At 39.4% G+C, this 22,963-nt stretch overlaps 1 protein-coding gene across 7 annotated transcripts in view; it reads right to left on the reverse strand.

The window, feature by feature from the left end:
• The window catches only part of focad (focadhesin), a 227,909-nt gene that overhangs the window by 107,635 nt on the left and 97,311 nt on the right, over positions 1 to 22,963 (reverse strand). For all 7 annotated transcript variants that reach the window (XM_073072700.1, XM_073072683.1, XM_073072676.1 and 4 more), the window contains 8 exons: positions 18,162 to 18,367; positions 15,419 to 15,679; positions 8,647 to 8,751; positions 8,323 to 8,424; positions 5,685 to 5,815; positions 4,931 to 5,057; positions 1,011 to 1,145; positions 3 to 53 (listed from right to left, as the gene is read on the reverse strand). In XM_073072700.1, coding sequence (XP_072928801.1) covers positions 3 to 53; positions 1,011 to 1,145; positions 4,931 to 5,057; positions 5,685 to 5,815; positions 8,323 to 8,424; positions 8,647 to 8,751; positions 15,419 to 15,679; positions 18,162 to 18,367 — 1,118 coding nt within the window. The remainder of the gene's footprint in view (positions 1 to 2; positions 54 to 1,010; positions 1,146 to 4,930; positions 5,058 to 5,684; positions 5,816 to 8,322; positions 8,425 to 8,646; positions 8,752 to 15,418; positions 15,680 to 18,161; positions 18,368 to 22,963) is intronic.

Below are 22,963 nucleotides of genomic sequence, written 5' to 3' on the forward strand. Positions count from 1 at the left end.
ACCTTATTCTGGGTGTGACTCCACAACATGCTGACAACTTGCTCTCTAAATTTCTGCAGAGAAAATAAGAAAAAAACTCATAAATTAATATAATCTAGAAATATAATCCCCAGGCAGTCCAAATACATCAGACATTGGTTAAGTTTTCAACAAACCAACAAAAGGCATTTCAAATCAAATTCACAATAACAAGAACCTTTCAGATACAGGCAGGCAGCAGCACTTTGGTAAATCCTCAAAGCTGAGTAACAATACACAAGGAATTAATCACTGTATTATTGGACAAAGCAAAACTCTGCTGCCATTCTGGAGAAACAATGATAACTGGCACCATGTTTAAAATTAATCTCTGGGGAAAGATGTCCTCATATCGATACTGTCCAGGAGAGGATTCCACAAGCAGAAGTGCTGTATGAAACTCAAGTCATCTGGGAACCTTGTAACACCCTGCATGATAATGACCCAGAGGAGCCACTCTGACCATCAACTATTACTCCACCTGGGCAAAGATGATCTTTACCTCATTCCCCAAAATATGTATAATGTGCAAATCAATTAAGTCTTCAGAAGTGACTTTCATTTTCCATCCTGTATGAAACATCTATCCTGCTTTCCATTTCAGATACTTCTCGAAATATTTTACCTAAAATAAGAAATCAATGCTTCATTTAATCTTTATTTAGTTTCACAGAGATTGTTGCGGAACAATTTTAGCAGTGTGGTCCAATCAACTCTCTTACCAAAATTGAGTATGGGTGTGCTGTCTCTTTCTGATGTGATCACTTTCAAAGTTTGGAGTGCAGTATGTCCAGATGCAAATCATCTGGCAAACCACAATGTCTCCACGATAGCACCCACACATGATAACATGCATTGGCTTGGAAGATCAAAATTCATGAAATAAAGAACTTCTCATTCTTTGGTCCTTTTTAAGCATTCTCTAGCCATGGGTTTATCTTTGAGTTATATTTGTATTTTCCCCTATCAAGCCATTGGCTGATGCTACTTACCTCATATTCTGTGGATTTAACATTTAGCGAAGGAACCAGAGCAAACATTTCATTTAGGGCTTTGACAACCAGAGGACGTGTGTCACAGCTGAGCTTCGAAGACAGAGCATACCACGTGGAACGAATGTCAACCACCTAAAGAACAGAAAGGATTCCCAATAGGATATTTGCTCTCCAGAACTTCATTATTTAACTTCTATGGTTCTCTTCTAATTGCTTCAAATTTCCTGGATCCACCTTCAATTCCTTTTTTTCTCTAGCAACCAGATTTTCCCTTAAAAATTTCCTAAGAAAAATGAGGGAACTTGAAAGAACACAGTACTGCTAAGTGCACCAGTAATCAATGAGATGAGCATGACACTGGGGAAAATTAACAGATTAAAGGAATGATGAGAAAAAACATAAGACAACAAATAAAAAAAGTTTAGTGGTGAGTCTTGGGAGGTTTAACTGTGTGTGGGTTGCTCAAAGAAACATAGGCATGGGAAAAGTTTCAAAGTCAAAGGAGTGGTGTTTCATTTTGAATTAATACTCCATCTGACAGTACTGGGAAAAGTTAGCATACAAATTTGAAATTCATTTACTCTATTTGTGTGCTGAAAGGGGATTCAGAGAACCACACACCAAATCAAATCAAGACTAAATACTTAATTTATGCCACAATTTTGAATTCACTGAATACCAGGAGTCCCATTATTCTCTAGGCATCAAATTGGTATACACACCATGAATGTCAATAAATAACCATGTCCAAATGTTAGTCAGTAGCTTCAAATTAGGAACCTTCCATCAGGAGAAAGAATGGGGAATACGTTTACTCTCAGCAAATCCTGCTATATTATACAATCAACAGAGTTGCTAAGAGCAGCCAGGACTCTGAGTGACTTTTAAGGCTTGACTGCTTGGATCAGCCTCAACAGAAATTAACTCGAATAAGATTTTGTGTGACGATAGTTTTTTATACTTTCCTACATAATAAGAAGGTATTACGCACAAGAACAGGCCCTTGCCAACCACAATGTAACTTTAAGATAATCCTATTGCCTGCACGTAGTCTACATCCCACTATCTCATGTCTATTCACATGCCTATCAAAATGCCTCAAGTCCCATTTCAACATGAATCAGCTTCCCCTTTATGGACTCTGTCTATACTTCTTAATGCCTCAGTGCAACAACCAGCAGAATCAAAGATCCCAACCCACCAGATATTCTCTCTTCTCTCCTCTCCTGTTGCACAGATGATACAAAAACCTGAAAGCATGTTCCACCAGGCTCAAGGACATCATCTATCCCACTGCTATCAGAATCTTACATAACAACAAGACTGTTGGCCATACAATCAACTTTGCCCCTATAATACCTCTCATAATTTTATACATTTCTATCTGGTTGCTCCTCAGCTCTGGTGCTGCAGAGAATGTGATCCAAGTATGTTCCTCCTCTGCTTATAGCTAATCCATGCAACGTCTTTATGAACCCGTTATGCACCCTCTCCAAAGCCACCACAATACTCCTCTATGCAGGAGGCCAGAACTACATGCAATACTCCAAATGCAGCCATTCCAATGAATTAATCAACTGCAACATGACTTGACACACAGCAAACTTGCCCTGACGATAAAAGCAGCAAGTATGCCATATGTCTTCTTTACCACCCTATCCACTTGTAATGCTACTTTCAGGAAGCCATGGGCTTGCATTCCAGGATTCCTCTGTCCATCAATGCTTCTGAAGATCCTGCCATTTTCTCAATACCTTCTTTTTACATCTGACTCCTAAAGTACATCTCAAACTAGTCAGGAATAAAATCCATCTGCCATTTCACTGTCTTAAAACTTGAGGGTTGTGATCACTGTTCCCAAAACGCTTTCCCACTGATCACCAAGCCAGCCCCATTTCCCAATACAAGGTCTACATGCCTCTTTCCCTAGTTGGAAAAGTTACATACGATTTTAAGAAACTCTCCTGAAACCTCTAACCTACAAACACCACACAAATAGCACAAGGCCGGGATTCAATCTGGGTTGCTGGTGGTGTGCAGCAGCAGCACTAAGCATTGCACCAATGGTTCAAATTTCATGGAACATTTGGGTCCAGTGTAAACTATAGTTTTTTACATTTTAAGTTTGAGCATGTCATTTCTATAAATTTAGACAAATGCTTACTACATTTAATTGTGCTCTATTAATGCAATTTCTTATGAACTTCAGAAAGTGTTCAGATTTTGTATGTCAACAAATACACTCAAAACCTCTATTGTTGGACTGTGGAGAGCATTCTGTCAGGCTGCATTACTGTCTGGTATGGGAGAGGAGCTACTACACGGGTCAAAAGAAGCTGCAGAGGGTCGTAAATTTAGTCGGCTCCATCTTGGGTACTAAAGTACCCAAGACATCTTCAAGGAGTGGTGTCTCAGAAAGGCAGCGTCCATTACTAAGAACCCCAGCATCCAGGGCATGCCCTTTTGTCATTGTTACCATCAGGTAGGAGATACAGAAGCCTAAAGGTACACACTCAGCAATTCAGGAACAGTTTCTTCCCCTCTACCATCCGATTCTGAAATGGACATTGAACCCCGAATACTACCTCACCTTTTTAATATATATTATTTCTGTTTTTGCACAATTTTACATCTATTCAATATACATATACTGTAACTGGCTTACTTATTTATTTTTCTTTAACATTTTGTATTGCATTGAACTGCTGCTAAGTTTGTTAAGTTAACAAATTTCACGACACAGGTCAGTGACCTTGATTCTGATTCTGAAAGTTGCATCACACAGACTGTGCAGTCATTTTTGCAGATTGGGTTTTTCCAAGCTGCAGGAATACACCATCATTATTGGAAGGCTAAACTGATGCTGAGTAAACTTAAAGCCTATCATTAGTTCTAGTAACATTCCCCAACAACTACCAACATATAATTTTGTGCATATTGCATATTTTCTTGTGCTACAGGAAAGTGGGTTAAATCTTTTTTTCAATTTGTAGTTGAATCATTTTGATTATCAACTGCCACCCACATTTCCAATGAAAAACAGAAAAGCTATTATGAGTTGCTTTTAAAAAACAGCAGTAGCATGATTCATAATAGTTTGTGGGCTGAAGGAAAGGAAGGATATTTCAAAAAGCCATATTTTACAAGCAAAGATAAATGCAGAAAATCTGAGAACCAAGACAGCACTCAGTTCTTGCACACAATTCATCTTGATTCAAGAGAAATAGCACATGAACTTAAGCAACCTGTGCTGATTGCTGCAGTAACAAAAAATAAAGTGCAAAATGACAAAAGGAAGGTAATGAGTCAATATAGACACTTTAAGATGAGGAAAGGATATCATGCCCCTTCACAGAGGATTTAAATAAATCCCAGTTTTTTTATTTTTTTCCAGCAACCCTTACAAGTAAAAAATTTTAAGTGGAAGTATGCTATAGAAAATATTGTTCTTATTTTCATACTCAAATTTTGGCACTATTCACTCTGTGTAAAACTAACCATCACATTGATCAACCTGTCACCTGCTAACCCTTGCTCCAGCACTTCCCTCCATCTTCTTATGCTCGTCTTCTTATCTGTCTTTCAGTCCAGATTAAGGGTCTCAACCCAAAACATCAACTGCCCATTTTCTTCCATAAAGGTTGCCTGACCCACTGAGTTCCTCCTGTATCTAGTGTGTTGATCTGGATTCCAGTATGTAGTCTCTGCTGTCTCATAATCAAACTAGTCTGATGTAGTAAAAAACAACCCTAAGTATGAAAGTTAAAGCTAACTTTCATAAAGCATTGCTTCAAAGTGAAAGCAAAATTTCATACTAAAGTACATTTACTTTCCATACCTTTTCAGTATAAAACACAGCAGTTGCTGAAAGTTGTAACAACTATTTCCCTTTTTTGAACCAATCTAATCAAGCTCACCTCAGTTTGGCACAATGCGTGCAGCCCTTGGAGTACAAGCACTGCAGGTGTAACCTGGTCTGGTTTTGTACATTCATTTAGCACCTTGGAGATCGCTGCCAACATATCAGCTCCATGCTGGTAAGACCTAACAAAAATGGGCAAAAACATGAAAAGAAACTGTCAAAGAACGTTAAAATATCAAAGATAATGGACTAAGCTTTCCCATCTAAATTTTTTGCAGTTTGAGAGGCAGGAACATCTGATCCCAGGGCAATACAATCTAAAATGGTGTAGCCCCACAATGTCTCAGTCCTTTAGGACTTATGAATTGCAATGTGAATTTATTTGGGACTGAATACTTACATTAAACTTCAGAAACTTTCTGTATGCAAAGTAGTAATTTATCCTATTGTGTTCATGCTGGAAATGGTTGAAAAGCATCGGTGACTATTTTACTTCAACATTGGTTAAAGAAATGAATTGTTTGAGTACCAGATTAATAAGTCTCAAGTAATGTTAGAAGTTGAAATTAAATTTTCTCCTGCAAATTGCTAAGTATATTGAGCAAAATCACAGTTTAAACTAATGTCAAACTGATAAATGCGTTCAAAGAACAACTGAGTTGTATACAGAAGAGGAATCACACCCATAAGCTAAGATCTGGCATTCATTCATTCACACTCTTTGCCAAATTCTTTTGCAGGTTTATGTAGATCAGTTTGCATGCAATGTGTAGAATGTAACATGAATTTTGCTGAAGTGCCATTCTCACCTCTTTCTGCAAATCTCCCTGATTGATGCAGCTTTGGCTATTAATTGCTCCCAGTTGTCTTCTTTTCCGCATGAGACGGATGGGAAATCGACTAATGCCATATATTTTTGTAGCTCTGGATACACACGATCCTAGCAAAAGAATGAAACAAATATGTATTTCTAATTAAGAATAAGATGCCAATTACTATGCATAATCAAAAATGGCATAATAGTTTAAAAATAAACATTTATAAAACTGCACTTAATTACAAAGAAAGAAGATTATAATTCAGACAGAAGAAACAGAAAAATTGTACTTTGTGAATGGTTGGAGAAAATATCTAAATTAACAATATGCCTTTAGATTCTTGGAGACCAATCATGCATTTATTTTTCCATAGTAATGCAACAATGCTACAGCTCACAAGATCTCATTCCGCAAGAATGGTTGGACACTCACTTTGCTATGTTACGTTCCCTGTAACCGGGTGACTTACCAGCAAAGATAGAGAGGTCCGCTGAAGTCTGATGGTACTATTTTCAAACGTTTTTTATTTATAAAGGGGCACAAACATATGGTTAATACAAAACATTCAGATCATATACGTCGTCAAAACTCAATCTAAAGCACAGGTATAGTAATAATCAATCAGAATTAAGCTCTATCGTTGTCTAGGGGATAATACTGAGTCCAATGGAATATAAAAGTCACTCAAAAATCTGCAGGCTTTTCCGTTTGGGAACCGCTGGCATTTCACGGGTTGGAGAGAGAGATTGGTGAGAAAAAGGAACACTTGCCCGTCGTCTTTGCGAAGCAAATCCCTGTTGTTAGCTAAAACGGTTTTCCTTTGGTTTCAGCCACAGACTCCCGATCCGGAATCTAACGCACGTGGCTTCCTTCAAAATGGCTTCCCGCTCCGACGGGAAGCGCTATCGTGTCTCCTTGGTGCGTCTGCGGGGCCGCCTCGGCAGCCCACCTTTTATCTGGACTGGCAGGGTTGTAGATGTCAATCAGGGTGGGGTGAGGCAATCTTTCCCCATCACCCAGCCCACGTTGCCCTGAGGGTTTGCACGTAGTCCAGTCCCTTATTCCACAAAGGTGTCTCCAAGAGACAATGCCATGTCCGTGGCTTTTGTCTGGCTGAGAGGCCAGACCACATTCCAAACCTTAAGGCTTCTCTCTTATTTTCCTGAGTCCAATTTCAGCACGTCGCTCTCTCTCTTGCGATTCTCACAAAGGAGGGGGCTGGGGTCATAACAGCTACCACATTAGGAGGTTCAGCAAGAATTATATACTACGCCAAAGAAATTAACCAGAATGGGATGTGGTATGCATGAGTATAAATTCATTAAGATAATGTGCCCAAGCTTAAAATATAAAAACATACCATTTGCACAAAACACATTTGAAGTAACTCGTGTTCAAAGTATATTTATTTTTACAGTACACATATTAGCATATGCTAACTTAAGATTAATTGTACTGCAAGCACTTACAGGAAAAATACAGCAGAATTTTACAAAAACTGTACATAAACAAAGAATGGCAAACACCAACATGAAGACAAACTCTGCAAATAAAAATAATATTGAGAACGAGTTGTAAAGTGTTCTTGAAAGTGAGCTAAAAGGTTGTAGAATCAGCTCAGAGTAGTGGTGAATGAAGTTATCCACGACAGTTTAGGAGCCTGATGTTTGTAGAGTAATAACTGTTCCAGAAGCTGAAGGTGAGAGACCCAAGGTACCTGTACCTCCTGTCCAACGGTAGGAGCAAGAAGAGGCATGGCCTGGATGGTGGAGTCTTTAATGATGGATGTTGCTTTTTTTGTGGCAGCGCTCTATGTAAATACATCCAATGGTGGGGAGAGCTTCGCCAGTGCTGAACCACTATAGTCACCACTTTCTTTTCTGTTCCTGCACATTGGCATTGCCATACCAGGCCATGATGCAACTACTGTCCAATATGCAAGTTATTGGTGACATGCCAAGTCTACCCAAACTTTAAGAAAATAGAGGCACTGTCATGCCTTCTTTATGATGACACTCATGTGCTGGTCCTACGACAGATCTACCAATATGTTGACGCCAAGATATTTAAAACTACTGATGCTCTTCCCCTAATGAGGACTGACTCATGAACCTTCGGCTTCTTTTTCCTGTCGCTAACATTCAGGTCTATGGTTCTGCTTAAATTTAGTGAGAGGTCGTTGTTTTGGCACCACTCAACCAGATTTTCAATCTCCCTTTTATAGGCTGATTCATCACCACCTGTAATTCAGCCAACAACAGTGGTATTGTCAGCAAACTTACATATGGCATCAGAATTGTATTTAGCCAAACAATCATAAGCATAAAATGAGTAGAACAGGGGTCCAAGCACAGAGCCCTGTGATTAACTGTAACCTAACTACAGATCCAAATAATCCAGCATAAAACATTCAACAATTTGACCAGTCACATTATACGGTGAAATATGTTAACTTTATAATTATTAGACAACAAACATGCATATGCATTTCTATTCTCCATTTTCTGAAATCAAAACTTATTAAAGTTCACCTTGGTATTCTATACACAATGTATTCTACTGAAACTCCACATACATAGTTCTGGTCTGGTGAGTTGCACATAATCAAAACCAGCAAAATCCATCTCACCTGATTTTCCCACAGACTTGTCATAAGACGTAGTGATATGGCTTTAAGTTTTGGTGTTTTCCACATCACTTGTAGGGCATGAATTATCTGAGAAACACAAACCTAACACCAGAAGGTAAAAGAATTAGAAATCAGTTTAGCAATAACTTCTTATGATTACTTTAAAGTCAGAACTAATGTTTGAACATGCTATGAAAAAGTTTTTCCTCATTTCATCTTCAACTATTCTTGAATTCTTCTCAAAACTAGACCGTATTTTCTAATCTTCAAGGAGCCAAGTGATCTCTCAATATAATGCTTAACATAATGTTTCTTATTACAAACCTTGTGAGTGCCCAGAGTAGGAAGAGTATAAAGGATAGCACGGCACAAAGCTGGTTCCAATGGCCTTCCCAATTTGAACATCAAAACAGAAATAAGGTGTGGTACCTACAATTAGAAGCAATTGAGAAACTACATTACTTGACTATACAAGGAAATATTGACATATCATCACATAAATGTAGATTCTTCCTCAACAGATAGTTAAAATTAAGAGATCAAAAATTCACTTTGTCAAAATAATAATTTAAATGGCTCATCATGAAGATGGTGAAATATTATAATAATAGAAACGTAGCACAGAAATAGGTCCTTTCCATCCAAATCATTCATGCCAACCATGAGGCCTATCAACAAGTCTCATTTAACTGCATGGCCTGTATTCCAATACTTAGCCTGTGCAAGAACTTATTCACATAACTTTTATGTATAGCTACACTGCAGTTGTATCTGACTCTGCTACCTCGTTTATTTTTTTTATTTATTTAGTTATTTAGAGATGCAGTATAAAACAGGCCCTTCCGGCACAATGAACCGCAACACTCAGCAACACACCTATTTTAAACTAGCCTAATCACTAGACAATTTAATTGACCAAGTAACCTATTAACTTGTACATCTTTGGACTGCGTGAGGAAACCCATGTGGTCACAGGGAGAACATACAGACTCCTTACAGACAATGCTGAAATTGTCCCGACCTGTAATAGCATCACGCTAACCACTATGCTACCATGGCGACTCTTCTGGCAGCTCTTTCCAGATATTCACAACCCTCTGTGTGAATACTTATCCCTTGATCTCCCTTAAGCTGCACTCTCACTGTAAATCTATGCCCTCTAGTTCACGGCTTCCCTGCTTAGGGAAAAAGACTGTGACAATCTATCTTATCTATGCACAGCATAATTTTATTAAATTCTATAAAGTCAATGCTCAGCCTCCTATATCTCAGTGAGAATAACTTCAGCCCAAACAATCTCTCCTGATGACTACAGCACTCCATTCCAGATAAGACCCTGAAGAACCTCTTCTACACTCTTTCTATGTCTACTACATCCTTTCTACGGTGTGGCAACCAGAGATGTACAAAATATTCTAAGTATGGTCTAACCAATGTTTTGAATAACTGCAACATGACGTCCCGACACTTGTACTGAATGCGCCAGTAAACAAAGGCAAAAATATCAAATGCCTTTTCCACTATCCTATCCACCCATGCCACCACTTTCAGGAAGCTATGATCTTGCACCTGAACATCTCCCTATATACGTATTATTGTCTCTATCATTTACTCTATACTGTATGTCCTATCAGATTTTAATCTCCTAAAGTACATTAACTCACATCTGTCTGGATTAAATTCCATCTACCTCCCTTCCGTCCAAACTTCCAGCTGACTTATGCCCTGCCATATCATTAGACATCCTGCTTCACTATTTACAACTCCACCAGTTTCTGTAACTGTCTGCAGGCTTACTAAGCAAACCCTCTCCATTCTCATCCAAGTTATTTATATATTATAAATGACAAAGATTCTAGCACCATAACATATAACAGACTTCCATTCAAAAAAACACCCATCCATTACTATCACACAGCCAACTTTGAATCTAATTTGCTAACACAATCCCTTATACCTCAACCTTCTGGACTAGCCTACCACCAGAAATCTGTGTAAAACCTTTATATCACTCTTTTCTTTAGCACCATCTCAAAAAGCTCCAAAAGATTTGTGAAAGGACTCCTCCATATACTATGCCAACACCTCCTAATCACTTGCTGCCTTTCCAAGGGAACCCTTCAGAATCTTCAACAATTTCCCAAACAGTATATTGGAAAGGATCACTGGCCTGTTGTAATTGACCTTTCCAACCAGGGGCTGTCAAAGTGATTGTTCTTTGTCTAACCCTAAGTTCTACCCATATAGCCTCATTGGTTCATCCCATCTGAATATCCTCACTGAATACTACCATAATGCTCTCCCTGATCAGCAGTTCACCACCCCCTGTAATGCCTTTAAGTTGTATATTTGGAACACTGAGTTGCCAGTCCTGCCTTCTCCAAACAACATTTCTATGATTGCAACACTACCAAAATCCCTTGCGCTGACCCATGCTCTCAAATCATCTGGCTTATTGATAAGGCTCATTGCACTACGATAAATGTAGTTAAGCCAACTGACCCCACATCCTTTCCTTCCCCTCTCTGGACTAGCCTGTTCTATTTTCTACATAGAAGTCAGCCTCTCTGCTGGCCACAATGTCATTCTGGATCCCACCCAACCACCTTCCCTCACAAGTATAAACCTCATCAAGTAGTACCAGCATACCTCCCTGCAAAAATATCCATCTCCATACAAATCAGGGGCTATCCCTCCATTTTGTACAGGTTAATGTTGCCCCAGAAGAGATCTGAATGATCCATCTACATGAAAGGGGCTGGTGTGGCCCTGTGTATATTAAATATTAAATCATTAGAAAGGGATGACATAGAATCAGAAGGTGTCGAGTCTCTATGGGTTAAGAAATGGCAAGGGTAAAAGGACCCTAATGGCTGCAGCTGGGATGTGGATTAAAAATTACAGTAGGGCATAGAAAAGCTGTGTCAGAAGGGCCATGACATGATCATCGCTGGGGATTTTAACATGAAAGTGGACTGGGAAAACCAGGCCAGTACTGGACCTCAAGAGAGAGAATTAGTAAGATGTTTCAGGAGTGGCTTTTTAGAACAGCTTGTTGTTGAGCCCACTAGGGGATTGGCTGTGCTGGATTGAGTGTTGTGCAATGATCTTGAGATCTAGAAGTGATAAGAGAACTTAAGGTTTAGGAACTCTTGGGGAACCAGTGATCACAATAGGATCGAGTTCACTTTGAAATTTGAGAAGGAGAAACTAAATTCCAATGTGTCGGTATTTCAGTGGAATAAAGGAAATTACAATGGCATTTGAGGAGAACTGGCCAAGGTTGACTGGAAAGAGACACTAGCAGGAAGGACAGCAGAGCAGCAATGGCAGGAGTTTCTGCAAAAAATGAGGGAAGTGCAAGTCTGATATACTCCAAATAAGAAGAAATTTTCAAATGGAAGAACACTACCGTGGCTGACAAATGAAGTCAGAGCCCAAGTAAAAGCAAAAGAGAGGGCATTCAAGGAAGCCAAAGCTAGTGGGAAGATAGAGGATTGGGAAGCTTTTAAAAACATTCAGAAGGAAACTAAGTAGGTCATTAGGAAGGAAAAAGATGAATTATAAAAGAAAGCTGGCGACTAATATCAAAGAAGATACTAAAGCTTTTTTAAGTATACAAAGGGTAAAAGAGAGTTGACGGTAGAAATAGAACCAATAGAAAATGACTCTGGAGATATTGTAATGAGAGACGCGGAGATGGCAGAGGAACTGAATGCATATTTTGCATCAGTCTTCACAGTGGAAGACATCTGCAGTATACCAGACGTTCAACAGTGTCAGGGACATGAGGTATGTGCAATGAAAATTACGACTGAGAAGGTGCACAGGAAGCTTAATGGTCTAAGGGTGGATAAATCCCCTGGACCTGATGGAATGCGCCCTGGGGTTCTGAAGGAAGTAGCTGGAGAGAATGCAGAGGCATTAACAATAATCTTTCAAGAATCGATAGATTCTGGCATTGTAGCAGATGACTGGAAAATTACAAATGTTACTCCGCTATTTAAGAAGGATAGGAGACAGCAGAAAGGAAACTATAGACCTGTTAACCTGATATCAGTGGTTGGGAAGTTGTTGGAATCGATTGTTAGGGATGAGATTACAGAGTACCTGGAGGCACATGACAAGATAGGCCAAAGCCAGCAAGGTTTCCTGAAAGGAAAATCCTGCCTGACTAAACCTCTGCTTTTTTTTTTTGAGGAAATTACAAGCAGAGTAGACAAAGGAGATGCAGTAGATGTGGTCTACTTGGATTTTCAGAAGGCCTGCTTAGCAAGATAAAAGTTCATGGAATTACAGAGGGGGGTTACTAGCATGGGTGGATCATTGGCTCATTGGCAAAAAACAGAGTGGGAATAAAGGGATCCTATTCTAGCCGGTTGCCAGTGATCAGTGGAATTCCCACAGGGTTTGGTGTTGGGACCGCAGCTTTTTATGATGTATGTCATAATTTGGACTAAGGGATTAATGAATTTGTGGCTAAATTTGCCAATGATACAAAGATAGGTGGAGGCGCGGGTAGTGTTGAGGAAACAGAGAACCTGCGAGAGACTTAGATAGTTTAGGGGAATGGGCAAAAAAGTGGCAAATGAAGTACAATGTTGGAAAATGTATGGTCATGCACTTTGGTGAAAGAAATAAACGAGCAGACTATTATTTAGATGGGGAGAGAGTTCAAAATGCAGAGATGCAAAGGGACTTGGGAGTCCTTGTGCATGATACCCTAAAGGTTAACCTCCAGGTTGAGTCAGTGGTGAAGAAGGCAAATGGAATGTTGGCATTCATTTCTAGAGGTATAGAATATAAGAGCAGGGATGTGATGTTGAGACTCTATAAGACACTCGTGAGACCACACTTGGAGCCCAAAACTGCACACAATACTCCTTATTTTCGAAAGGATACACTGAAATTGGAGAGGGTTCAGAGAAGATTCATGAGAATGATTCCAGGAATGAAAGGGTTACCGTATTAGGAACATCTGGCAGCTCTTGGGCTGTATTCCCTGGAGTTCAGGAGGATGAGGGGGGATCTCATTGAAACATTCCGAATGTTAAAATACCTGAACAGATTAGATATGGCAAAGTTATTTCCCATGTCGGGAATTCTGGGACAAGAGGGCACAACTTCAGGACTGAATGACGTCCACTTAGAACAGAGATATGGAGAAATTACTGTAGTCAGAGGGTGGTAAATCTGTGGAATTTGTTGCCACAAGCGGCTGTGGAGGTCAAGTCATTGGGTGTACTTAAGGCAGGGATAAATTAGTTCTTGATTAGCTAGGACATCAAAGGGTATGGGGAGAAGGCAGGGGGGGTGGATATGACTGGAAGAATTGGATCAGCCAATGACTGAAAGGCAGAGCAGACTCGATGGGCTGAATGGCCTACTTTGGCTCCTCTATCTTATGAAACCCTCCCTCCTGTATCAGCACAACACTCACTAGCACATGGCGCAGGGAGTAATACTGAGAACAGAACACTAGAGATCCTGCATTTCTTCTTTCTACTTAACTCTCTAACTTTCCTGTACAGGACCACACCTCTTTTCTTCCTTGTGTTTCTTGCACAAATATGGCTCGTCACACTCCCTTTTCAGAGCATTCACATCCCACTTCAAGACAACCTTGACCATACCACCAGGAAAGCAACACACTATTCTGACTTCGACAATTGCTCGGACACTGGCCTTCCCTTGCTTTCATGTGAGAGGCCACTCCTGTCCATAGCCTGCCCCAACAGTAACATGGAGCTATTCCCATCCTGACAGTACCTGTAGACAGGGAATAGTCACCGGGGAATCCTACTGTTAGAATCAGATTTATAATTATATAACATAGAATAGTACAGCACAGTACAGGCCCTTCGGCCCACAATGTTGTGCCGACCCTTAAACCCTGCCCCCCATATAACCCCCACCTTAAATTCCTCTCCATATACCTGTCTAGTAGTATTATCAATGATATATGTCGTGAAAATTGTTTTGCAGCAGCAGTACAGTGCAAGACAAAATTTACTACAAATTACAATATAGTTTAATAGTGCAAAAGACAAATGATGAGGTAGTGTGAATGGATTCAAAGACTGTTCAGAAATTTGATGGTGGCAGGAAAGAAGCTGTTCTTAAAATGCTGAGTGTGGGTCTTGGGGTTCCTGCACCTCCTTCCTGATGGTGGTCATCTGGCTACTCTCTGGCTGAATCATGATGTGACCTCTTCCCTGATGCTCCTACCTTTTTGCCTTCTATATGCTCCTTAGTGAGTTCAACTGCTACCCCAGTCGATTCATGGAGCTAAGAGGAGCTGAAGCTGAACATTTTCTTTATTGCTTTGTTGTAACTACAACAATGTCAGAAATTGCATCAGCAGAAGTGTCAGCTTGAATATTCTTCACAGGTATTAGTATCAGAATATTGGGGCTAGGTAGCATAGTGGTTAGCACAATAATTCATGCACCAGTGACCCAGGGTTCAATTCCTACTGGTGCCTGGAAGGAGTCTGTAACATTCTCCCTGTGACTGTGTGGGTTTCCTCCGGGTACTCACATTTCTTCCCACCTTCCAAAGACATAACAGTTAGTAGATTAATTGGTCATTGTAAATTGCCCTATGATTAGGCTAGGGTTAAATTGGGGGATTTTTATTCTAAATAAAAATTATTAAAAAATAAATTTATTATTTTTAGAATAAATTAGCAGCATGAATGCATGATATCTCATACATTCTTAAACTGGACAAATCCTCAGGTCATCTAAAGTACCAAAATAAACAATATATACAACAGCAACTTCCAGCAGCTATGGAAGGCATGTGAAGCATTCCACCCACCATGTACTTTTCACCCCGACTTCTATCGATACAGTTAATGTCCACTAAACTCCTGGAGCAGCACTTGAGATGCTGGACAAACTCAGTGGTCAGGCAACTTCTATGGAGGAAAATAAACAGTCAATGTTTCAGATCAACTGTTCCTTGTTCTCCATGGATGCTGTCTGAACTAGAGTTCCTCCAGCATCGCATGTCGCTCCAGATTCCAGTATCTTTCATCCCCAATAAATCCCTGCTCTCTTTAGGTTTTGCTTAGTAGTATTACAGTCTTTACCTGGGAAGCATCAGCTTTAGCTAGTTCTGCAACAGTTTCCAGAGCTTTCTGAAGGCATACTCCATCCTCTCTTAAAATTATATACGCAATCAGGAGAGTGATGTGTTCAGGAACTTTGTCATTTAAAGGCAGTGTTGATTTGACAGAAGACAACCAAACTAAAGTGGAGTCAGCATCTGCACTGAAACTATCCAGCAGTTTCCAAGTTACAATGAGAGTTTTATACTGACCAGTAATGGGAAATGCAAGCTCAGGTGAATACTGCAAAGGGGGAAAAAAAACAACTCTTGTAAAGTCACACACACAGAATAACAACAGAAAGCATTCAAGCCCATATAAACAAATGTTGAAAACAACTGTCTTTTAATAATATTTTTATAAGTTCTGTACTTTTTAACAAACTCATGCATTTTTCACACTGGCAGAAAGTGGTATAGCAGATTACTAACGGTTTATACCTTTCTCATTTTCCATTGGCTAAGTATTAGCACATTGCTTTGTTATCTTAGCTATAAAAGTGATAGATTTTGCAGAAGCACCAGTTTTATTCCTTTGTTTTACACTCTTTAGTATTAATTCCCCTCTAAGCATTGTCTCTCAGCTCTTTATTTAGTTTGCTTAGTATTTGTATCACAAAGAGAAAATCTGCAGATGCTGGAAATCCAAGCAACACACACAAAATGCCCGAGGAACTCAGCAGGCCAGGCAGTAGCTATGGAAAATAGTAGATGTTTCAGGGCAAAACCCTTCAGCAGGGCTGGAAAAAGTTGAGGAGTCAGACTTAGAAGGTGATGGAGGGGAGGGAGAAACACAAGATGATGGGTGAAACTGGGAGAGAGGAAGAGGTGAAGTAAAGAGATGGGGAGTTGATTGGTGAAAGAGACGCAGGGCTAGAGAAGGGGGTATCTAACAGAAGAGGACAGAAGGCCAGGGAAGAAAGAAAAGGGGTCAGAGCACCAGAGAAAGGAGATGGACAGGCAAGAAGATGAAAGAAGGAAATGGAGATGGGGAAGGGTGAAGGAGGGATGTGAGTGGGGGGGTGGTGGCCATTACCAAAAGTTCAAGAAATTGAGGTTCACACCATCAGACTGGAGGCTACCCAGACAGAATATAAGGTGTTGCTCCTCTAATGTGAGTGTGGCCTCATCATCACAGTAGAGGAAGCCATGGTCTGGCATGTCAGAATGGGAATGGAAAGTTAAATTAAAATGGATGGCCACTGGGAGATCCTGCTTTTCCTAGTGGACAAAGCATAGGTGCTTGGCAAAGTGACCCTCCAATCTATGTTGGGTCTCACCGATGTACAGGAGGCCACATCAGGAGCACTGGATACAGTGTATGACCCCAAAAGACTCACAGGTGAAGTGCTACCTCACCTGGAAGGACTATTTAGGGCCCTGAGTGGTAGCGAGGGAGGAGATGTCGGGGCAGATGTCATACTTGTTCCGCTTGCAAGGACAAGCGCCAGAAGGGAGATCAGTGGGAAGGGATGAATGGATAAGGGAGTTGCGGCGACGGAAACACTCAATCTATGGGGGCCAATTTGCTGAGCACCTACACTCTATTCGCCAGAAAAAGTGGGATCTCCCATCCATAATTTTAATTCCACTTCCCATTCCAATATGTCAATCCATGACCTCCTCTACTGTTGCAATGAGGCCACACTCAGGTTGGAGGAGCTACACCTTAAATTCCGTCTGGGTAGCCTCCAACCTGATGGCATGAACATTGATTTCTCCAACTTCCAGTAGTGGGCAACCACACCCCCATCTCCTTCACAATTCCCCATCCCCTTATCCCTCTCTCACCTTATATCCTTTGTATTTGTATGTTTGTTTGAACTCTAAAATGAATTGAAATTTTGGCACTATGGCTGCTCGTCATTCCTGACTCCTGAAAGAAACCCAAGGATCAGAAAATAAACAGAGATCCAACAAAACATAATAAATATTTTCAAGGGTTAGAAAATGTTATTACCCAGTAGCAAATTCCTAACAAATGAAAGTGTCAAGTGGAAACAGCTCTTCTCAGCTTCATCCATATTCAGAGAAACTCCTAACTGACAAGCACTACTGTGGGCTGTTTAGAATCATTTGTCAAATTAGTTAAGTGCGTTCCTTATTGATCAAAAAGAAAGCAAAGTGCACACCCAGAAACTTTCTCGACTGGACCAACCAATACACTTCATTGAAAATATCCAAATGTGAAGACCAAGGTAAAACAGTGGCCACAAGTTTTCAATGAGTGTAAATGTGAGATTGATAATGTTGGAAATCTGACAGAATGCCTCATATGCACTCATGGATAGTCAAAGCTGGAGTCCAGAATAATAGACAGTGATTCCCTACACTTCCAATTTGCTCTCTTTCTCTATGGATAACAGAAATTAATAATTGCACCTTCTACAAATTTTTCTTATTACAACAAAAAACAGGAAAGGTATTAGAAAGTAAGAAAGTCAAGATGTTTTAAAATCAAGTCACAAATATCAAGGAGTATGACTATCACTATAGTTCCATATTTATAGTTCCAGATTTATACTTTTGATGTGTCAAGGAGAAGGTACATGTAGCTACACTGTTTATGAGGAAACTTGAAATGAATACATAACATAACATGCAATGATCCTTTACAAAATATCACTTAACTGTGGATAAACTTTCTCCCAAAATATAAGGAAAATCACTTTACACGATATAGCAATTTGTAAATCAGAAGATCCAAAAAAAAATCCTTTTCCTACCTCCTGTCTGCTTACAAACTCAATCTTGTCACTCTGGATAATGTCAAGCAGTTTTACAGCTAATTGTTGGTTGTTCATAGTAACATCTGCATCTGATGTACATTCCATAGCCACTGCAGAAGATGCTATCTGCAGCAAAGGCATCACTAGGACCAGAGCTACTTTGGATGAAGTACTCAAAGGTGACAAAGACAGGATCTTCAATGCTGTCAACATTGGAAAAAACATTTCATTCTCCTTTATATTTTATTATACATGAAAAATTTGCAGATCACATTCATCTACACTCCATGTAAAAAATGCCTTCAAAATCCAAGCAGCAAGACAGCTTTGATATTCTTATTTTCGTAGACAAATTTCAAAGCAATAAACTTATTCTAGCAATGCAAAATACATGTTTCAAACATCTACCGTATATAATTGATTTGCCACAACTGTGGAGCTTAATAAGACTATGACATAATATTATTGGCATTGCTATACACTGGGTAAACTAGTAGGCAATATTCTGGGTGATTGATCCAGAGACAGAGTATAAGCCTCACCCTCACAGCTAAGAAATTAAGATAATTTTTTTTTAAATGGAATTTGAAAACAGAGCTAGTCTCTGTAATAGTTAGCCATGAACCCATCACATTCTCATAACGCCCCCCTGCCCTCTAGTTTTCACTGTTGTCCTTCAGGAAAGGAAACTGCCATCCTTACTCTTTCTGGTCCACATTCAACTCATGAATGCGTTAGACTCCATAATTCTAGGGCAACAAAGGGTAGACAATAAATACAGTCAATGCCAGTAATGTCTAAATTTTTTAAATAGAAACAATTTTTTAAAAATCTCAATAACATGCTAAGTATTGAAAATTTATGAAGACTATGATCAATACCAGAACAATGTTTATGATAGTTTGCCTTGCACCTTTTCCCAACATGAAATATACCATGAATTCCAATTCATTTGAAGCTTCCAGGCTGGTAAAAATAAATGCTTATTTTGTTCCATTTAAGTAAAATGCATTAACTTAGAAGGTTTGGAATGCCATAATCTTTGTCAAAATGATCTAGACCAATTCATAATTTGTCACCATGCAGGGAGAGCAATCTGAAGCAGTATGATTGCTCTCCAAATGGAATGCAGATTGACAGCATTTCAAATTGAACAGCAGGGATGCAACTGAAGTTGTCGCTTGAAAACTGAGGTGGGAAATTGGAGTAATTAAACATACTGGACTGACAGATTTCATACATTAACAGGGCAAATGATAGTGCAAATATATAATCCAATGCTAAAACAAGAAAATTATATCAACAGAACTAAATACATAAATGTATACGTTAACGTAAATTACTTGTTTACTTGGACAGTCATAAAACAAGCCAGCCCATTGCAATTTCTCTTCCAATATCAATCTTGCTAGTAGGCTTGTTGGAGCTTCCAAAAGATAATCCAAGAATTTTAAGAGCATGTGAGGAAGCAAAGGGATTCAAGGTTTATAAAGAAATGTCACAGGAACTATACTTGTAGGAGCCATGTATCTATTTTTTGTCTGTCTGCATTGTATTTCAGAATCAAGATTTATTATATTACTGGTGTATATATCTGTATATATACACAAACACACACTTAATTGAAAAATGGAGTGCAGAAAATAAAAATAAAGAAGTATTAAGGTACTGTTCATGGGTTCAATGCCCATTCAGAAATCGGATGGCAGAGGGGAAGAAGCTGTTTGTCACTCTGGGTTAAGGTAACTTGTCACATGGCTTTGGGTGGCAGTAAAAATAAATGAACCTAGTCGCCTGTTCACCTGGCAGACAGCAGTGAAAAGAGATGAAATGGGAGCACATATTTTTTGTTGACTGCTCATCTTTGTTTGAATATAATCCAATTATGCTCCTCTCACTTGTTTTTGTTTTACATGAATTATAGAAGAGTGGAATAATTTTATTGTTAGTTTTTTAATAAAGGATTAAACATACTTTTTCAGCTTGGAATTCGGCTATTTGGAAGTGTGTCATACAGCAAGATACTCCCTCACTGAGCCTCTCAGTGACTTTTAGTTTGTTTTCAAGTAGTTGCTACAATAGCAACTCACACAAAACGCTGGACAAACTCAGCAGGTCAGGCAGCATCTATGGAGGGAATAAATAGTCAACAGTTTGGGCTGAGACCAGAAGGGACGGAGGCAGAAACCAAAATAAGGTGGTGCAGGAAGGACGAGGAGTGCAACTTGCACGTATAGGTTAGATCAGGTGAATGGCTGGACAGGGGAGGAGGTGATACGAGAAACTGGGATATGATAGATGGAAGTAGTAAAAGGATGAATAAGAAAGAACTTTGACTATACTACCTCTTTTGTAAAAATGCTCTTCTCTCAGTTCTTCCACCTCCACCAGTTCAATTCTCAAGATGACAGTGTCCATTCAAGAACATCCAAGATGTCCTTTTTTTTTAGGATTATGGGGCTTCACTTCTACCATTATCAATTCTGCACTCACAGTATCTCTTCCTTTTTCTGCACATCTGCCCTCATCCCATCCACACCCCCAACTCCCAAAATAACAGGGAAAGGGTTCCCTTTTATCCTTACCTACCTTCCCACTAACTTTCTGCATCTTGCACATTATTCCCTGCAACTTCCAATATCTCCAAAAGAATCCCAACATCAGCACATCTTCCATCCTCTGCCCCTCCACTTTCCACAGAGATCACTCTCCACGTAACTCCCTTGTTACATAGAAAGTGGGGTTACAAGCTGGAAGGTGATAGGTGAGGCCAGGTGAAGAGGGAGGTGGGTAGGTAGAGGAGGGGGGATTAAGTGGAAAAACTGGGAGGTGACAAGTAGAAAAGGCAAAGGGCTGAAGAAGTAATCTGATAGGAGTGAAGAGAGAACCATGAGAGAAAGGGAAGGCAAAGGGGAACCACGGGGAGGAGATCAGCAGGTGAGGAGAAGAGAAGAGTTAAGAGAGGAAGATGGTAAACATGGATATCCAGGAAATGGAGGAGATACAGGTGAGGGCAGCATCAATGACAAAAGACTCATCCTGAGAACAGCCGTGGCAGAGATGAAGGAACTGAGAAAAAGGAATGGCCTATGACTTCACTGACTAGACAAGTTGCAGATTTGGGGGCTTGAGACTGAATTATCAGAGAAGCCTTTCCAGTTTGTGCCATGAATCTTGTTAACACAGATTTTCTTCTTTCCATAGATATTATCAGAGCAGATGATACTTCCAACATTCTCATTTAATTCAGATGTTAATCAACCACTCTGTCACATTTAGTACACATCAGTCCCTATGGCCCACCAACTCTTTGTTGAGCATCAACCACCCATTTTTACAATAATTCAGTTTGCAATCCACAACTGCAGCAATATTTTTATATTCTATCATCTTTCTCATTCATCTCTCTCTATTTAGGTCTCCTCCAAACACAACAACTATCATTAAAAAGCCTTGATGACCACTGTTTCTCAATTTCTTTCTTGGTCATCACCATAATGTTCATTTGATTCACTTGGTCTCTACCGTTACACTGCTAACACTGTTGACCTGTTGTTCCCTTTGTTTTATCTAGCCCTTCTGCTTTCTCCAGCAAAAACAAACCTTGTTTTCTCACTTCGTCCAATTCTGATTAAAACCCATTGACTCAAAATATTCTTTACTTCTTTTTCCCCAGGTGCTGTCTGACCTGCTGAGCATTTCCAGCACTTTCATTATATTTCTGAAATCCTTCTATGACTTCATTAAATCTCCAAATGAAGCTACTATCTTGTTTCTTAGTCAGTTTCCCCTCCATTTTTCATTATCCGTTAATTTCTCTAATCATTTATTTCTTATGATTCTTGCCCCTTTCTCACTCATTTCCTCAATCTGTTTCCTTAGCTCATGATTGAAAACATGTATTTGCTCTGCTATCTGAAGGCAATAGACAACATTGAGAGTTGGTTCATAAAGGCACTAAAGCATTTATATTCAGCAAAGAGTTTCCTATTTGCTCATAGTTGTTGATGCAGAGAATGGAGAAGGGCAAATCCTGGTTAACGGAGTCACCTGACAGAGATGGAACTATTTAAAGAAATGGACAACTCAGCAAAAGTAGCTTCAGTTCACACTAATTGATTACCAATAGTGAAATACTATGTAGATAAGCTTGGACATTAGAGAATCACTCCTAAAAGCTTTCTGTTCATTTGAAATGCTTCAGTAATCAGTTCAATCATTTATCAAGAAATACAATGATTCAGTACAAGGTACTCTTTACCATTGTTAGAGGACCATCAAGTAATCCCCAATATGAAGTGTTGTCTCTGTTAATTTCTCTAAGAACATGACTGGCCCAGGTCAGCTATCTGAGGTAATGAGGGTGAAGAAGCTTGTTAGCCCATTTCAATTCATCCAATTATTAAGTTACAAAGACCAATCACACTGTACAATGCATTTTTTAAATGTGAATAATGTCTTGCCTCAACATTCTACACTTTGATTACTTTTAGCAAGAATATGAATTTAATGCCATGTTCTCTAAAATCATCTTCATTGGACTGAAAATAATATATTTCCAGCTTTTGCTTCTGTAATTTATAGTAATATTCCAGATTTTCTTTGTCTATACAATTAACATTGAGACAAAAGGTTGTAATTCAAAACACTGAAACTAGGGGTCATTATTATTACTTCCTGCTGAGCAGAAACTGATATTGTATTTAACATACAATCAGGAAGGCACACCTATTCCATGTTTCCAAACTCAGCTCCAGTGACTTCCCTGGCCACATTCCCAGAATAGTGTAAAAGCTGTA

Source organism: Hemitrygon akajei, chromosome 2 (assembly GCF_048418815.1).
Source record: "Hemitrygon akajei chromosome 2, sHemAka1.3, whole genome shotgun sequence".
NCBI classification, from domain to species: Eukaryota; Metazoa; Chordata; class Chondrichthyes; order Myliobatiformes; family Dasyatidae; genus Hemitrygon; species Hemitrygon akajei.